General features: G+C 36.8%; 1 protein-coding gene across 1 annotated transcript in view; it reads right to left on the bottom strand.

The window, feature by feature from the left end:
• Positions 1–452: 452 nt before the first annotated feature.
• Positions 453–16,958, bottom strand: part of kctd12b (potassium channel tetramerisation domain containing 12b) — a 35,574-nt gene continuing 19,068 nt past the window's right edge. The window contains exons 3-5 of the mRNA XM_073058280.1: positions 11,905–12,177; positions 5,163–9,780; positions 453–2,365 (exon numbers count right to left, since the gene is read on the bottom strand). Coding sequence (XP_072914381.1) covers positions 9,323–9,780; positions 11,905–12,177 — 731 coding nt within the window. The 3' untranslated portion in view covers positions 453–2,365; positions 5,163–9,322. The remainder of the gene's footprint in view (positions 2,366–5,162; positions 9,781–11,904; positions 12,178–16,958) is intronic.

Below are 16,958 nucleotides of genomic sequence, written 5' to 3'. Positions count from 1 at the left end.
GTAGCTAAATTCTGCATTTAAACTTTAAAGTTCAAAGTAAATTTATTATCAAAGTATATATATGTGACCATATACGACCCTGAGATTCATTTTCTTGTGGACATACTCAATAAATCCAGCAGCCGTAATAGAATCAATGAAAGACCACACCAACAGAATGGACACCCAGTGTGCAAACACAAAAAGAAAGAAAATGATAATGATAATATTATAATAATGTAGAGCATGACCCTCCATGGAAGACATCCTCACAATCTGAGCAGATTAGATATTGACAAAGAAGCATCAAATGCCTAGCTCAGAATAGGAGACCTCTTACCAGAAATGGTTCCTTGAGGCAATATAGGGCCAGGTGGTTAACAAAAATATATCAAAAATACACAATAAAAAAACAACCAATTCAAGATGATAAATGTAGAAAATGTTGAGAAAAAACAGAAACAATTCAACACTTTACAGGATCCTGCAGAAGTTTAATTCAATCTGATTACATACACAGGCACAATCAAGCAGCAAACATCATTCATCAAAAGCTTGCTTTAATATACAAACTAATAAATGAAATCACACCTTACTATAAATACAACCCTGATCCAGTTTTAGAGTCAGAATACACAGATTATATTTTGACAATCAGTTATACAGATAGGACAATCCATAATAACCATATGGATATTGTAATACAGGATAAACAAGCAAAAACAACTTACTTAATAGATATGGCCATTCCAAACACACACACAACTTACGGAATCAAAAAGTGAAAAAAAATGAAATATGCTGAATTAAAAATGGAAATTGAAAGACTTTGGAACGTGAACAAGATATACATTGTCCCGATAGTAATACCTAAATCTGGTGTCATACCAAAGGCACTACACAATAGCATTAAACAATTAGGACTACACAGTAATATCTACACTAATCTTCAGAATGCCACAACACTAAACACTACTGGAATAGTCCGAGAGTTCCTAGCAATTGATAAATGAGCGTGCTTGGCTACTCCCGTAGCTCAGGTTTTACCAGCTGAAAAACTATAAATCATCATAATAATAGCAGTTCTTAGTATATATAAACTACATCCAATACTTGTGAAATTCCTGCAACATCTGATAAAGCTTTGGTGTACTGTAATCACCCTATCTATTAACAACCAGAAAAGCACAATCACCCTGATCAAAAAAAATTGAGACATTTTCCAGGACAACTAAGTCCACTCTGGTTCTATCTAGCTTTAAACCCACTCTCTAATTTACTGAATTGGATGAAAGCTGGATACCAAATCAGAAACAACCAAATGAATTATACCTTGACACACCTTCTATACATGGATGATTCAAAATTATGTGCTCTTTCATCAGTAAAGCTAAAGCAATTAATTCAAATAGTAGAAATGTTTCAAAAGATATAAACATGAACTTTGAGCTGGATAAATTCAGAACATTAAACATAAAGAAAGGGGCAATAGAGCTAACAGAATACAAAACAGAGCAGCAGGATACAATACAGCCGATGGATGAATATGAAACATAAAAGTATCTGAGATATCAACAAACAAAGAAAATGGATCATACTGTGATAAAAGGAAAACTTTTGACAGAATTTACTTCAAGGCTTAAGAAAATCTGCCAAATAGAACTCATCAGTAAAAATATAACAAAGACAATAAATGCTTTTGCTAGACCCATATTAACATATTCTTTTGGCATAATCTCTTGGTCTGAAACCGATCTGGAAAATTTACAAAGAAAATAAGAGCTGAAATGTCAAATTTCAGAAAACATTACGTACATTTGAATGCACTTAGAATAACATTATCTAGAACACAAGGGGGAAGAGGAACAGCAGGCATTAAAAATCTACACAACAGTCAGATAAAACTTGTAAGGATATATTTTCATCAACGAAAGCAGAATTCAACACACCACATGAGCATATGCAATTCTGATTAAGAAGTATACATTACTAAACTTTAATGAGAGCACAACCCAAAAGCTGGAGAAATTATCACTATTGAAGAAAAAAACTAACCAATGGAAGAGCATTTCCCTCCATGGAAGACACGGATTGAGCAGACCAGTTGTCAACAAGGAAGCATCAACCACCTGGCTCAGATTTGGAGACCTCTTCCCAGAAACAGAAGGGTTCCTTTAGGACCAGGTGGTTAAAACAAAAAAATTATTAGAAATACCTAATAAAGGACCAAAAAATTCAAGATGATAAATGCATAAAATGCCAAGAGAAGCCAGAAACAATCTAACATATTACATAATTCTGCAGTACTTCAACTCAATCTGATTACTCACACAGGCACAATCAAGTGGCAAACGTCATTCACCAAAATCGGGCTTTAAAATACAACCTGTAAGAGACATCATAGCTTGTTATAAATACAACCCTGATCCAGTTTTAGAGTCAGAATCCCATAAATTATATTACAACCAATCTGTTACTACAGATAGGACAATCCATAATAACTATCCAGATATAATATTACAGGATAAACAAGCAAGAACAACTTATTTAATAGATACAGCCATTCCAAACACACATAACATACAGAAATCAATAAGTGAAAAACACAAGAAATATGATGAATTAAAAAAGGAAATTGAAAGACTTTGGAACATGAACATTGTCCTGATAATAATATACTGGTATCGTCCCAAAGATACTACACAACAGCATTAAGTAATTCAGGCTGCACTATAATAGCTAGTTAAATCTTCAGAAAGCCACAATACTAGACACTAACAGAATAGTCCAAAAGTTTCAGACAATTGACAAATGTGCGTGCTTGGCTATGTCTGTACCTCGGGTTTTACCAGCTTGAGCTGAGAAAAAATAAATAATAATAATAAATAAGCAATAAATATCAAGAACCTGTGATGGAAAGTCCTGAAGGTGAGTCCTTAGGCTGTGGGAACAGTTCAGTGATGGAGCAAGAGAAGTTGAACAAAATTATCCCCTCTGATTTCAAGAGCCTGATGGTTGAGGCATAATAACTGTTCCTGAACCTGGTTGTGTGAGTGCTGAGGCTCCTGTTCCTTCTTCCTAATGGCAGCAGTGAGAAGAGAGCATGGCCTGGGTGCTGGGGTCTCTGATGATGGATGCTGCTTTATGGCGATAACACTTTGTGTAGGTGTGCTCAGTGGTGGGGAAGGCTTTACTCGTGATGAGCTAGGCCATATCCACAACTTTTGTAGGAATTTCCATTCAAGGGCATTAGTGATTCCATACCAGGCTGTGATGCAGCCAGTCAATATAATCTCCATCTATAGAAGTTTTTCTGAGTTTTAGATGTCATGCCAGATCTTTACAAACTCATAAGGAAGTAGAGGCACTGCTATGCTTTCTTTGTAATTGCACTTACATGCTGTGCTCAGAATAGGTCCTCTGAAATAATATTTTAGAACATTCATGCATTTACCCAAACATGAGTTTTAATCTCTCATACCCAAGGATAAGTAGACAAAACTATGTATGACATACTGTTATTTTAAAGAAAGTGTAGCTTGTTGCAATGTGTTTCAGAACAGCAGCCTTTCTTTATTTTAATGATACGGTATAATTAAAGCAAACTTTTCATTGATGCAAAGTTCTGTTCATCCTTTCTTTGATGACTCTCAGAGAATTGTGAGTAAAGTCTTATACTCTGCAGAAAAAAAATTGACATAACCCTTTTAGTTTACCCCTATTTTGCTAAAATCTGACAAAGGCATGGATCATTAATTTCAAGTTGCACCATTGGCTCGAAATACAGGTCTCTTATGAATTAATCAGGAGCACTTGGGAGTAGTTGGCGAACTAAATGCACTGAAATTACAGTGCTCTGGGATACAGCCTCCAGATCACAGGCTTGCACTTTTAAGTCAAATGCATTTAGCTTCACATGTGAAATATCCTGGAGGTATTCAAGTAGCTAATTTCAATTTGTTATTCCCATAACTGAAAATATTTTGGAATGAGTTTGTAAATTTAGCTGTGTATCCATGGTTTTCTGCTTCCAGGAAAATGCTAGTGGTAACTAACCAAAAGCATGGGGCCACTGGCAAAGCTATAGAGTTGATTGGCAGATATGTCAGTAAGTATTCAAACTTCAGCAGGGTGATGATGATGAGGAATTTATTTGTAGAACTTGTGGTGGAGCCAAAATGAAGATTTGAATCTTTGGAGATGATTTTATGTTAATTAATGTATTTATTTAGAGATACACTATGGAGTAAGCAGGCCTTTCTGGTCCAATGAACCACACCACTCGGCAACCCACCTACTTATCCCTAGCCTAATCTCAGGACAATTAACTACTAACTGGTACGCCTTTGGAATGTGGGAGAAAACTGGAGCACCTGGAGGAAACCTATGAGCTCAAAGGAAGGACATTCAAACAGACAACAACAAAATTGAACTCCGAAATCTGACCCCTGACCTCTAATAGTGTTGCACTAATCACTACACTACTGTGATTGTCTATGTGATGTGCATTTTGCAGTTCTGTTTAACAAACCTCTGCTTCAGTGCTACTTTTGAATCTCAAATGACAACCCACTGAACATTAGTAGAGCTGCAACAATAAGCAAGAAGCTATTCCTCATATTCCAATAGAGAGATGCATTTAGCAAGAGGGCATACAGGTTTAAAGCTGAAGGCTAAATTATTGGATAATATGTTGTATCACCACCAGTACCTTAGATCAAGTGCTATCAGTTTGAACAAATCTAGCTGCTTGGTGGTTGTCAAAGTTAACAGTACCTCAGTAATTTATCTCAAGATCCTTCCAGGGCTCTCTCTGAGATATCTGGCAGATTTAGAAGTTAGCTGTGAACAAATGCTTCAGCTGTTGATTGATGACTTGTACTCCAGGACTAAATTGCATTGACATTGCCTGCAATGTCAGTCAGAATGAGTGGTCATTCAGATTTATGGCTCTGCCTTGCTTCTCACAGATTCCAGGCACCTTTGACTGCATGCATGGAATCACAGAATAACTGGATCATTTTAGTAAAAAAGGAGGATAATTAGTCCATTATTTCGGTGCTGGCACTCTGTACCAGGACATCTCACTAGTTTCACCAACTAGCCTTTTCTTCAGAGCGTTGTAAAATTTTCTGTACAATATATTCATCTAATTCCCTGCTGAAGGCCACAATGGAACCTACCTCCACCATATCTGCATTCCAGTAGTCCATGCACTCCAGATTCCAGCCATAAAAGTAAAGGTTTTCTTCAATTCACTCTTAATTCTATTATCCCATATCTCTAGCCTTTAGTTCTTGATGTGTCCAGCAATAGGTAATGTGTCCATCACTCTGTCCACATTCTTCATTATATTGTATACTTCCATCAAATCTCCCTATAGCCTTTTCTTCTCTGAAGAAAATAGTTCCAAGGAGTGAAGTGGTACAGGTGAGCTAAAAGTGGCAGCAATGAGGGTATGAGAAAATTGCATAACTCAGTAGAGATGGATGCATGTACAATGCACCATTATACTTCAAAGGTCAAAAGTTCCAAGTTTAAAGTAAATTTATTATCAAAGTACATATATTTCACCATATGCTACCCTGAGATTCTTTTTTTTTGTGGCCAACCACAGTAAATACAAAGGAACACAGTAGAATCATTGAAAAATGACAAATAACCAATGTGCAAAAGACAACAAAAAGTAGAAATACAACAAAGAAAAAAGACAAAGTAATAATTATAAATAAATAAATAGTAAATATTGAGAACATAAATTGTAGTCTTTGCCTTTTTAGAAGAAATAAAATCATAAAATTGTTTTTGCTATCTCCAGAAGTGTGAGTTCATATGTCTACTGCTCAGTTTTTTAACAACCTTTAGTCATCCTTTATCACATCAAACCCACCTGACCAAATGCTCACCATAGTCCACCTCACCAAGCCTTTCCCCACCGTCTCTACAGGAGAGGTTATTTTCCTAAATGCCCTCACAGATTCTAGCATGGTGTTCAGAAATTGCTTCTAAATGAAGGGGAAGCCTTTTCTAATGCTGGAGAGGGTAGATGATTCCAACATCTAACAAATCATATGTTTCAATTCCCTTTAAATATTGGAATTGGATGGGCATGAATACAATCACGATCATCACACAACTAATTTGCTTAGGAAATATAAAATAATTTGTCAATGCAATAGCTGAATTTAAAAAAATGCCACCTGCACGCACAGAGATCTCTGTGTTTCTACTCCACTTGCTGACATCCCCACTAATTTCCCATTCCACTCAAAGTAACACTCAGTACAACAAGGTTTCATGGTCAATAGTCTCTTCAACTACCATGAGGACATTTGTTAGTTGGGGTCAACCATCAGTGTCTACGTGATATACAAGCCTTTTGTTGGATTTGGTAGCTCAGACACATGTGAAAGCCAGGAGCTGGACTTGGTTGTTAGAGGCTATTTGAGATGAACACAATTGGGATCATTTACTAGGAGTTTATCCCAACTGCCACCCCCAGCTATAACAACCTTTGGAACCAACTAACACAACTGCTTCCCATTATTATGATTGCCCAATCAGGCTCAGTGATCATAGGCCACATGCTCTGTATGGTGTTAAAAGAAAACTGATTTCTCTACTGAAGCTTTGTTGACCAAAATCTAGAAACAAGCAACACTTCAGATGCTGGAGGTTCAATGTTAGAACTCAACTTGTCAAACAGCCTCTGTGGAATGAGAAACCAGTTAACATTGAGTCAGCAACCCTTCTTCAGAACTGGAGGGGTGAGAGCAGTGAATGTAGACAGTAAAACCAGAGTATGGAGGAGGAGTAAAATGTAAGATAAAAGCCCAAAAGGAGATCAAGTGATAAGGAGCTTGAATATTGACCTCTATCAAGGCATTTTAAAGAAACAAAATGAAAAATGGCCATAATGATAATGGAAAATGATGAGAGAGCAGGTTATCTGGAGTTGGAGAATTCAATGTTCATTCCAGAAAGTTTCAAAGCACCCAATTTGTGTGTTTTTATTTTTATGGTAATTGACAATTAAATATTATTTTCAAACCTATGGTAATGCAAAATTCTGTACAATTTAAATCTGCACCAGTGTTGACTCAGATTAAAATTTGTATAAAAACTTTTAGTCATACTATACATATTATTAGGCAATTATTATAAAATACATTTGCAACAATATCTTTATGATACTTTGCCAAATCTAACATCTTTCATTGAACTTTATATAACACCAATAATGCATCAAACTCATCCCAAGGCAATTTCCAAGGTTAAACACAGAAATTGATGCAGTCATGAAATGAGATATAGGTATTAATGTCTGGTAAAAGAGGAAGAGACAGAGAAGTGGAGACGATTGAAGGGAATTCCAGTGCTCAAACTCTGGCAGTTGAAAGCATGGCAGAGATTAAAATCGAAGATGCTCGCATTGTCAGTCTCAGAGGAACATGAATCTCAGAAGGCTGGTGGAGATTACAGATGTATGGACAGATAGGAGAAATGGAGAAATTTGACAAGTTGAATAATGACTTAAATATTTAATATAATCTTGATTTTAATAATAATGAATAATATTAATCTTATGCAAGATTGAACAGAAACTTGCATTACCATAGGCTTGAAAATAATATTTAATCATTAACTACCACAAAAATAAAAAACAAATTGAGCATTTTGCATTTGATTGAGTTCCAAAATACATCAGTGAGAAAAGGAACGATTGTTATACAAGATGTTACAAATGATCTCAAATGCACAGGATGGAACCTTGAAATAAGTAAGAACTAAGATAACAAGGTGGCTAGAAGAATTATAATCTTCAGTTCAACAATTATTGAATTAAAATAAGTACATAGAACCAAATTATTACCATTATCAAATTATTAATTTTATTCTTTTATATAGATTTTTATATCAATTAGTATGTTTGTTTTTAGAATGAAAGTTGCTTCTGTATCTTGCCAGACTGTTGCAAACATTTACGGTGGTGGCAGTGTAAATGGACAAATTTGCTGAAAGAATATACAAGCTCAATGTTAATTAGAATGATAAGTTCATTGGCTGTTAAAAGAGTTGGTTGGAAAGCAAAACTAAATGCCTACTTGTACAAGTCTAGACTTTGTTTCCCAAGAATAACAAAATTGCTTTCAGGGAATAATCAGAATAATCAAACACTAGGGACATCCCTTTAAAACATTCAAATCACTCAGTGCATTCGAGGTCTCAAATCTATTCACCTAAACAGCCTATTGGTTAGTGGGACATTTTAATGAACTCAGTTAAGGGACACTACATGTGACAGTGGCAGGTTTACTTTAAGTCGTCTCTGATGCTCCTCAAAGGGTTCATCTGAATCCAATGAAGAAAATATTCAATCTTTGCCTGACAGTACCCATTCTGGAGTTTAAGATTTGCTGGCCTGATTAAACAGTTTAAGCTAACTTTAACTCATACAAGTTACATATCATATTGGATGTCACTAAGACATTCAGTCAATGAGTGGTGTTGTTGTTCTTAGCTACAATAATTGAATTCATCAAATCGTTAAGTTAGTTTGCTGCCTTCATTACATTGAGCCAAAGTGGATTAATTACACATCACAATTACTATTGGGAACTACTGAATTTAGGCTCAGCAACTTAAAGTTGTAAAGTTGTAATGTTTTACATGTAACATGATATTACAAGTGTCACTTTATTTCATTACGTTATTCATTCAAAACAGAAAAGTATCACTCTGCACATTTAATCAAAGCTGCATTTAGAGCCATAAATTAATGTTTCAATTGGGTCTGTATCACAGGGTTAATTAGCAAAAGACTTAGAGATATAAAAAGCCAATTTTACAAAATTATACACCTAATAATTTCAATAAAGTATCCTTTCAGTCTATTTGCTAACTGTTTCGTTTTGTGTTCAAGCTCTGGATTCTTATTAATGATTTCTCTCTTAAAAAAAAAAGCTAGAACTTACAGCGATAATAAGATTATAAATTCCAATTTGTAGATGACTGTCAGGTAGAGTGGACTTAAAAGTAGCTTATGCATTTCTTTAGTACTCTCGTTCAATAAGAAATAAGAGTTTCTATGTTTAACAGGAAAGAAATTGATTTTCCTGGGAAGTGAAGAGTATGTCAGACAGAATATGAGAAGAACATGATACATAGTAACACAGAATCTACTTACTTTATATAGGTATTGTACAATGACTTTGAGGAATATTAATATATAATGTGGGTATTTATATTATCAACATTTTAGTTCAAAATTCTACTAGGAGAAAGTTGACAAATAAATTAAGTACTGTATTGCAATTATTTTGCTTTTGACTTAATACTTGAATTACATATCATATTTCTTTAATAATTCATTTTGCCAGTGTCTCTGCTTCTTTAAGAATGTGGATGGTATTTTAAGGTTTTTCAAATCTTCTATGCATTTCTGCAGCTCTGCTTCCAATGTCTGTTTCTCATCATTATTTTTATTTTGATCCACCTCAGTGGTTTTATCAAAGCTGCTTTGATTTGTGTTTGTTCGTTTGCTGATTTTCTGGTGATATAGGATTTTGTCTTCATGTTGCATTCTTTGTACATCATCAAGTTCCAGAGTAGTCGCTCTCTGTGGGGTTTCCTGGAGACTCTTGTTTATGACTTCTGACCCAGTGTTTACAATAGAACAGCTCTCCATGCTGGAAGTGGGATTATCCTTGCAGTTTGTTGCATCCTCTGTATTCTTATTGGTTTCAATTTCTTTGTTCTGTTCTTCTGCAACTCCAGCTAAATCCAGAGACATACCTTCAACTATAGAGAAACACAAGAACAATGGTAAAAGAGGTCAATTGAGTTAACAACCATATTGGACAATGAGGAAATCAAGGAAAAACAATTGACAGAAATAATCTTCAATTATCTTTAATTTTGAGCTTCAAGTTATCCTTTGAGGATATTTCTTTGAAATATTCCTTATACAAAATATTCCTTATATAAAATACTTTTCCAGTGCTGTTTACTGACAAGATTGTAGAGAGTATCACCTGCAAAAATTCTCTGATGACTCAGCAATTATTGTGTGTATAAAGGGAGGACAGAAGGCTGAATACAGGACCCTGGTGGAGGACTCTAACGAATGGTGCAAGCTGAATCATCTGCAGCTCAATATCAGTAAGACAAAGGAGATGGTGATGGATCTTAGGAAGACCAAGCCTGCACTGCTCCCTGTTACTAATGATGGTAAGGATGTAGATGTGGTGAGGACTTACAAGTACCTGGGGGAGCACCTATATGACAGACTTGAGTGGAACACCAACACAGAGGCTGTGTACAATAGGGGCCAGAATCACCTCTACTTCCTGAGGAGACTGAGGTCCTTTGGAGTATGCAGGCCTCTCCCTCACGTGTTCTACCATACTGTTGTCGCCAGTACAATCTTCTATATGGTGGTGTGTTGGGTGATGCAAACAGGCTCAATAAACTGATTTGAAAGGCTGGCTCTGTTCTAGCAGTCAAACTGGACACACCGGAGGCTGTAGTAGAACAAACAACCCTCCAGAAAATCCTGGCAACTCTGTATGCCACCTTGGCTGAAAAGAGGAGCACTCTCAGTCACGGACTAAGATAACTGCGCTGCTCCAAAGAGTGCTATATGAAGTCATTCTTACCCTCGGCCATCAGGCTCTATAATCAGTCAACCTAAAGCCAGAGAAGTGATGACCTCCTCCTGTTAGACTGTTATTAGCCTCTGTTTACTAGAGCTCTGTTTAAACATTGTTTAGATCTGTTTACCACACCCTGCTGTGCATACTGTGCAATACTACCATCACTTATCTGTATAGTGTGAATGTGCACCCATTACTGTATAATATTACATTAATTCTTGCACTACCATCTTATCAGTGTGAACTTGAAAATCTTGAAATCTTGTAATCTGTGACTTGTAAATCATAAAAACATAGAACTATAGGAAACCTGTGCCGAACAGGTACTTTAGAAATCACCTAGGGTTATCCATAGCCTTCTATGTTTCTAAGCTCCATGTACCTATCCAGGAGCCTCTTAAAAGACCCTATCATATCCGCCTCCACCACATTCGCCAGCAGCCCATTCCACACACTCACTCACCACTCTCCGTAAAAAAACTTACCCCTGACATCCCCTCAATACCTACTTCCAAGCACCTTAAAACTGAGCCCTCTTGTTCTAGCCAGTCCAGCCCTGGGAAAAAGCCTTCAACTATTCACACGATCAATGCCTCTCATCATCTTATACAACTCTATCAGGTCACCTCTCATCCTCTGTTGCTCCAAGGAGAAAAGGACAAGTTCACTCAACCTATTCTCGTAAGGCATGCTCTGCAGCCCAGGCAAAATCCTTGTAAATCTCCTCTGCACCCTTTCTATAGTTTCCACATCCTTCCTGTAGTGAAGTGACCAGAACTGGACCCCAAGTGGGGTCTGACTAGGGTCCTATACAGCTGTAACATTACCTCTCGGCTAATGAACTCAATCCCACAGCTGATGATTTCTCTTGTTGTTATTACTGAAATCAACTTTTTATTCCAGATCTCAGTATGTTTCCCCAGTTTCTGTAATGAGCTTTGAACTCTTGGCTCATCATTTATTCAGGGCTTCCAACATTATGCTACATCTGTAACTGGAATTACATTAAGGATTCAAAAGTCAAGGATTACAAGAGATAAAACAGGTAAACAGGCCTTTTGGCCCATCAAATCCACAACAACTATTGGTCACTCATTTATACTAATCCTACAGTCATATGCAACATATTCAAAAGTTATATTGTTATGAGAAAGTATAACAGACGGATTTAACTTTAGCCCTTTTGGCTAGCACTATTTCTCCTTGTAACACACTTGATTGCTCTAGGGTTTTACTTCATTTCACTAACTTCAATTCCTCATTTCCTTACCTTCTTCACACTGATGACACTGTTTTATGAGAACTTTGTGCTCAGTTTTTAGTACTCCTTGCACATCGTTCTGTTCTGGCATGAGTGATTGGGGAGACAGGTCATAGGAAATTTCATCCACAGCCTTTGATCCAGTATTAGCCTCAGAAGAGATGTCCTGACTGGATGTGGAGACATCATTGCAGCTTGCAATGTTCTCTGCATCCTCATTATCTTCATTGACTACATTTTCTTCTTCTGTGATAACAGTCAGACCAGGTGTTGTTTCTTCCACTGTGGTAAAGTAAAAATACAAGTAGTATATTACAGAAGTAAATACTAGACCTTCATATTGAGAGAAAATTTTACTTCATATTATTGATATAACTAGTCTTTTTCTTTATACTTTTGATAATTCTGACTATATTTAACCTTAATTGCAAATTTGTAAATATATATCCCAAATATGTAATTCTGAAATGCATTCATTATAGTTGAACTAGATATTACAGTCCAACTGAACTTAGATAAAAAAGACTGGCCGATCTGGATTTCACCACTACTGCTGTAAAGCATTTCAAATGAGTTAATAAAAAATCATTTCACTTAGAATCAAATTTATATCTAGGGATATGCAAATATTTCCAATGTTCATGGTATTGTTTTTAGTGCTGACATGAGATTTTGTTAAATTTCTTTTCTCAGCATTTCTGCAACATATTTTGCAATTCATGGTACATGGAATCGGTGACCTAAGCAAATTTAACCTGATTACTGGGATCAGTGAATCTATAATATTGCCTCTGAGTTATATTTCCACCATTAGAGTGACATTGATTGCTATGAGAAATGAAAGTGCATGAGAGGTATTGTTGTCTCCTATTTCACTAGTATACGCTTTGACCTGTTTCTTATTTTCTGCATGCTACAGCAGTCATTTACTAGACACCATTTATCCAGTCCTGGCTATTCAGTGAAATTTGAGTACTAATCTTTTTAGTTAAATTTAATATTTGAGCAGTTAATAGACAACAGTTATGTGGAAAATTAAATAGGATGTACTAAACAGAGATACTCACTGCATTGCAAACCATTACTTTCACACAGCTGTTACCCTTTTGATTCCAACTGCATAACCATTTTGGTGACATTATTGAAAATGTTCCTGATTCCCGCCCTCAGACTACTGTTTGGGAGTCTGTATACAACTCCCATCAAGGTCTTTTTTACCTTTGCTGTTCTTTTGCTCTATTCACAATGATTCAATATCTTCTGACCCTATATCGCTACTTTCTAATGATTTGATTTCTTTTTTTTTAAACCAATGCAGCAACACCACCCCCTTTGCTTTCCTGCCTGTTCTTTCAATACAATGTGTATCCTTGGACGTCAAGCTCCCAGCTATAATCTTCTTTCAGTCATAATTCAGTGATGCCTACAACTTCATACATGCCAATCTCCAACTGCACTACAAGTTCATCTACCTTAGTCCGCATTCAAATATAACACCTTCAGTCCTGTATTCACCATTTTTGATTTTGTCCACCTTTTGCATTGCAATTCATCCTGCTGACTGCAGTTTTGCCCTGTCAACAACCTCTCCTCACCACACGTTGCCTCTGTTAGTAAATCAGATACCTCATCTTCAGCACCATCGTCTGCCTTTCCTATGATACTTCTTGCATTGAAATATATGCAGCTCAGGACACTAGTCACACCATTTGATTCCTAAGCTTGTCTGAGGTCTAACCAACATCTGCCTCCAAAACTTCATTAACTGTTTTGGCACTCTAGGTCCCCTCCCCTCTAACTCTAGTTTAAATCCCACCATGCAGCTTTAACAAACCTTCCTGCTAGGATATTAGACCCATTTCAGTTTAAGTGCAAACTGTCCCATCTGTATAGGTCACACCTTCTGTGGAAGAGAGGCCAGTAATCCAAACATTGTCTGTCCTCCCTCCTACACCTACTCCTTAGCCATGCATCACACAGTATAATCTCCCTAGTTCTAGCCTCACTAGCATGTGACACGAGCAGCAATCCTGAGAACACAATCCTGGTGATCCTGCTTTTTAACTTCGCGCCTAACCTTCTGAACTCTCTATGCAGAACTTCATCACTCATCCTACCAATGTCATTGGTATCTACATGGACCACAACCTCTTGTTGTTCATCCTCCCACTGAAGAATGCTGAGGACTCGATCCAAGATATCCCAGACCCTGGCACCCGGGAGGCAACGTATCATCTGGGAATCTCATTCTCACCCACAGAACCTCCTGTCCGTTTCCCTTACTAATGAATTCCCTATCACCACAGCTTGCCTCCTCTCCCCACCCCCTTCATTTCTAAGTCATAGAGCCAACTCAGTACCTCTGTTGACATAAACCTCATGGAACTATGGGAAATCGTCCTCATTTAAGTATGAATGGTGATATATTGCTGCAGTGGTTTTTGTGCTCTAGTGACATAACCTGTACAGCATCAAGAATGATTTTGTATTCTCCTGCAGGCACATATTTAAGAAGAGTGACTGGACATCTCTGTACTCTTGTCCCAGAAAGAGCACTGTCACACATTTCCGATCTTTGGATGCCAGTACAAAAGGCATTGCCTCTTCCAGGTCACCAAACTGGGAAAAATAGAATAACCAGCAGCAACAAATTCAGCAAAATCCTGTTTACTATAACAGTAATGGTGTAAATTTTTATATTCTTAACTTCATAGAATTCCTGAACTGTTCTGTTTAGGTAGAGGTATTTTTGTTATGATTTTCAGTTCAAACTAACTGAAATAATTGCACATTTCAAAATACATGACATTTTTTAGCAACACACTATCTGTTGGAGGAACTCAGTAGGTTGAACGGGATTTGTAAGAATAAAGGAATTTTTAATGCTTTGGATCACGATACAGGATCTCAACCTGAAATGTAAACTGTTCCTTCCCCTTCACAGGTGCAGCTTGACCCACTGCGTTCCTCCAGCAAATTGTGTCAAGCATCTGTAGTCTCTTGATCCTCTGGCTATTATTTTTTTTAGTTTTTATAAGAATTTTGCCTCCTGTTTTATCTACCCACAGAATTAGAGGTACAGTAATTCCTTAGGTATTTAAGCAATTCAAACTTTTGAGTCTGTCCCAATTCAATTTGATATGGCATCTAATATGCAGATGACATGAAGGTTAGTGATGTTGTCGAAATTGGAGAAGGTTGTCATGGATATGTAAAGAGCTGGCGTAGGTTACAACAAGATATTGATAGGATGCGAAAGTTGGCAGGTCAAGTTCAATTTGAAAACCGTGAACTTTGGAAGATCAAACTTGGAAGATTCAGTGCAGGGTTAATGGCAGGATTCTTAGCAAAATTGAGGAACAGAAGGATCTTGGGGTCCACATCATATATCCATCAAAGTTGCCACATAAGTTGATAGGATAGTTAAGAAAGTGTATGGTCTACTGGCCTTCATTAGTCAGAGAATTAAGTTCAAGAGCCACAAGGTAAGGTTGCAGCTCTATAAAGCTCTTCTTAGACCACACTTGGAGTATTGTGTTCAGTTCTGGTTGCCTTATTATAGGAAAGATGGGGAAGCTTCAGAGAGGGTGCAGAAGAGATTTACCAGATGCTGCATATATTAAAGAACATATCGTATGAGGAAGTAACAATGTATCCATTCATGTAAATAATGAAATCTGTTCTCAGGTTGTAATCAAAAACCTTATTACTGCTGGAACAGACTATCAAACTAACCTACCCAACTTCTTTAAGATTGTGACACATTCTAGAAGCATCTATGAAAATGTGAACTTAAGTATCAAAGAGCTTTTGATAAAATTCTATATAGCGGACCACTCTAGAGATGAAAGTTCTGGCTTCAAAATGTGATTTCTTCACAAGTGACATGTTTGTAGTGATTTCCATCTTAGAGGTAAGAAATTATTTTCAAGTGTTACATACATTTTTCAATATAATCACTATTACTTCTAAATTGAAAAGAATATATACCCAATCTGTTTAGCCTTTCTTAATAGGTTCAGCCTCCTATTTCAACAATTAATTTGGTGAATTTCTTTTGGATTGTCTCCAGTGGTACTATATCCATTCTTAGTTAAGGATATAAAACAGTGTGTAATAACCCTTTGCAATTTATCCTCTTAATTATTTGCTGTACCTGCCTGCTAACCTTTTTGTGATTCAGACACAAGAGACATATGGTAGATCCTTCATTTGAAGTCTTTTTTTCATTCAACAAATTTGGATATCTTGTATTCTACCCCATTAATATAAATAATAAATAACTGACAACCTTAAATTGATCCCTGGAGAACACCACTAGTTAAATTCTTCCAAGCTGAAAAACCACCATTCATTTCAACTCCCTCTTTTTGATATGATAACCAATTTTTCATCTATGCTGACACACCATCCTCTGAGACCATAAGTCCTTTCTTTGTCCAACCAGATTCCTGATCACAGGAGTAGCTTAAAGTTCCTCAGGTAGTTGACATCTGTAACATAGTTTGAATTTGGAATGAGCTGCCAGAGAATATGGTGGGAATAGGTACAGGAACAACATTTAAGGGCATCTGAGTAGGCACTTAAATGAGCAAGAGCGAGGGATATGCAGTTAATAAAGGTAAGGGAAATTAGTAAAGATAAGGATGGTGATTGCATAGACATATACAGTAGAGCCCATGTCTTTGCTCGTCTTCGCATCAGAGAGCAGGTTGATGTTGCCATTGAGCAAAGAGATCTCTCTCAGCCATGCCATTTGTGTAATATATAGAATTTTCTCTCACTGGACACAGGAATATCACTCACAATGAGTTCATGATTCTCTGGAACCTACAGGTGGCTGAATATGAACAGCCATGAACCAACAGTTATCCTCCATGAAGAGCAGGTCATTGCATATGACCAGATCATTCTCTTATTTGAGTATGCAGCCATTGTCTACCCAGCCCCCTGAGCTGCTGCCTGGTGTGCAGCAACTGATGCTGAGATCACTGTTCAAAAGACTGACACATCATCTCCCAACACCTTCACTTGGGCATTATGCTCACCACTGCTAGCAATCC

The sequence above is a fragment of the Hemitrygon akajei genome, chromosome 10, assembly GCF_048418815.1.
Source record: "Hemitrygon akajei chromosome 10, sHemAka1.3, whole genome shotgun sequence".
NCBI classification, from domain to species: Eukaryota; Metazoa; Chordata; class Chondrichthyes; order Myliobatiformes; family Dasyatidae; genus Hemitrygon; species Hemitrygon akajei.
The sequence above is the reverse complement of the archived record's forward strand: the minus strand, read 5'-3'. Positions and strand labels throughout refer to the sequence as shown.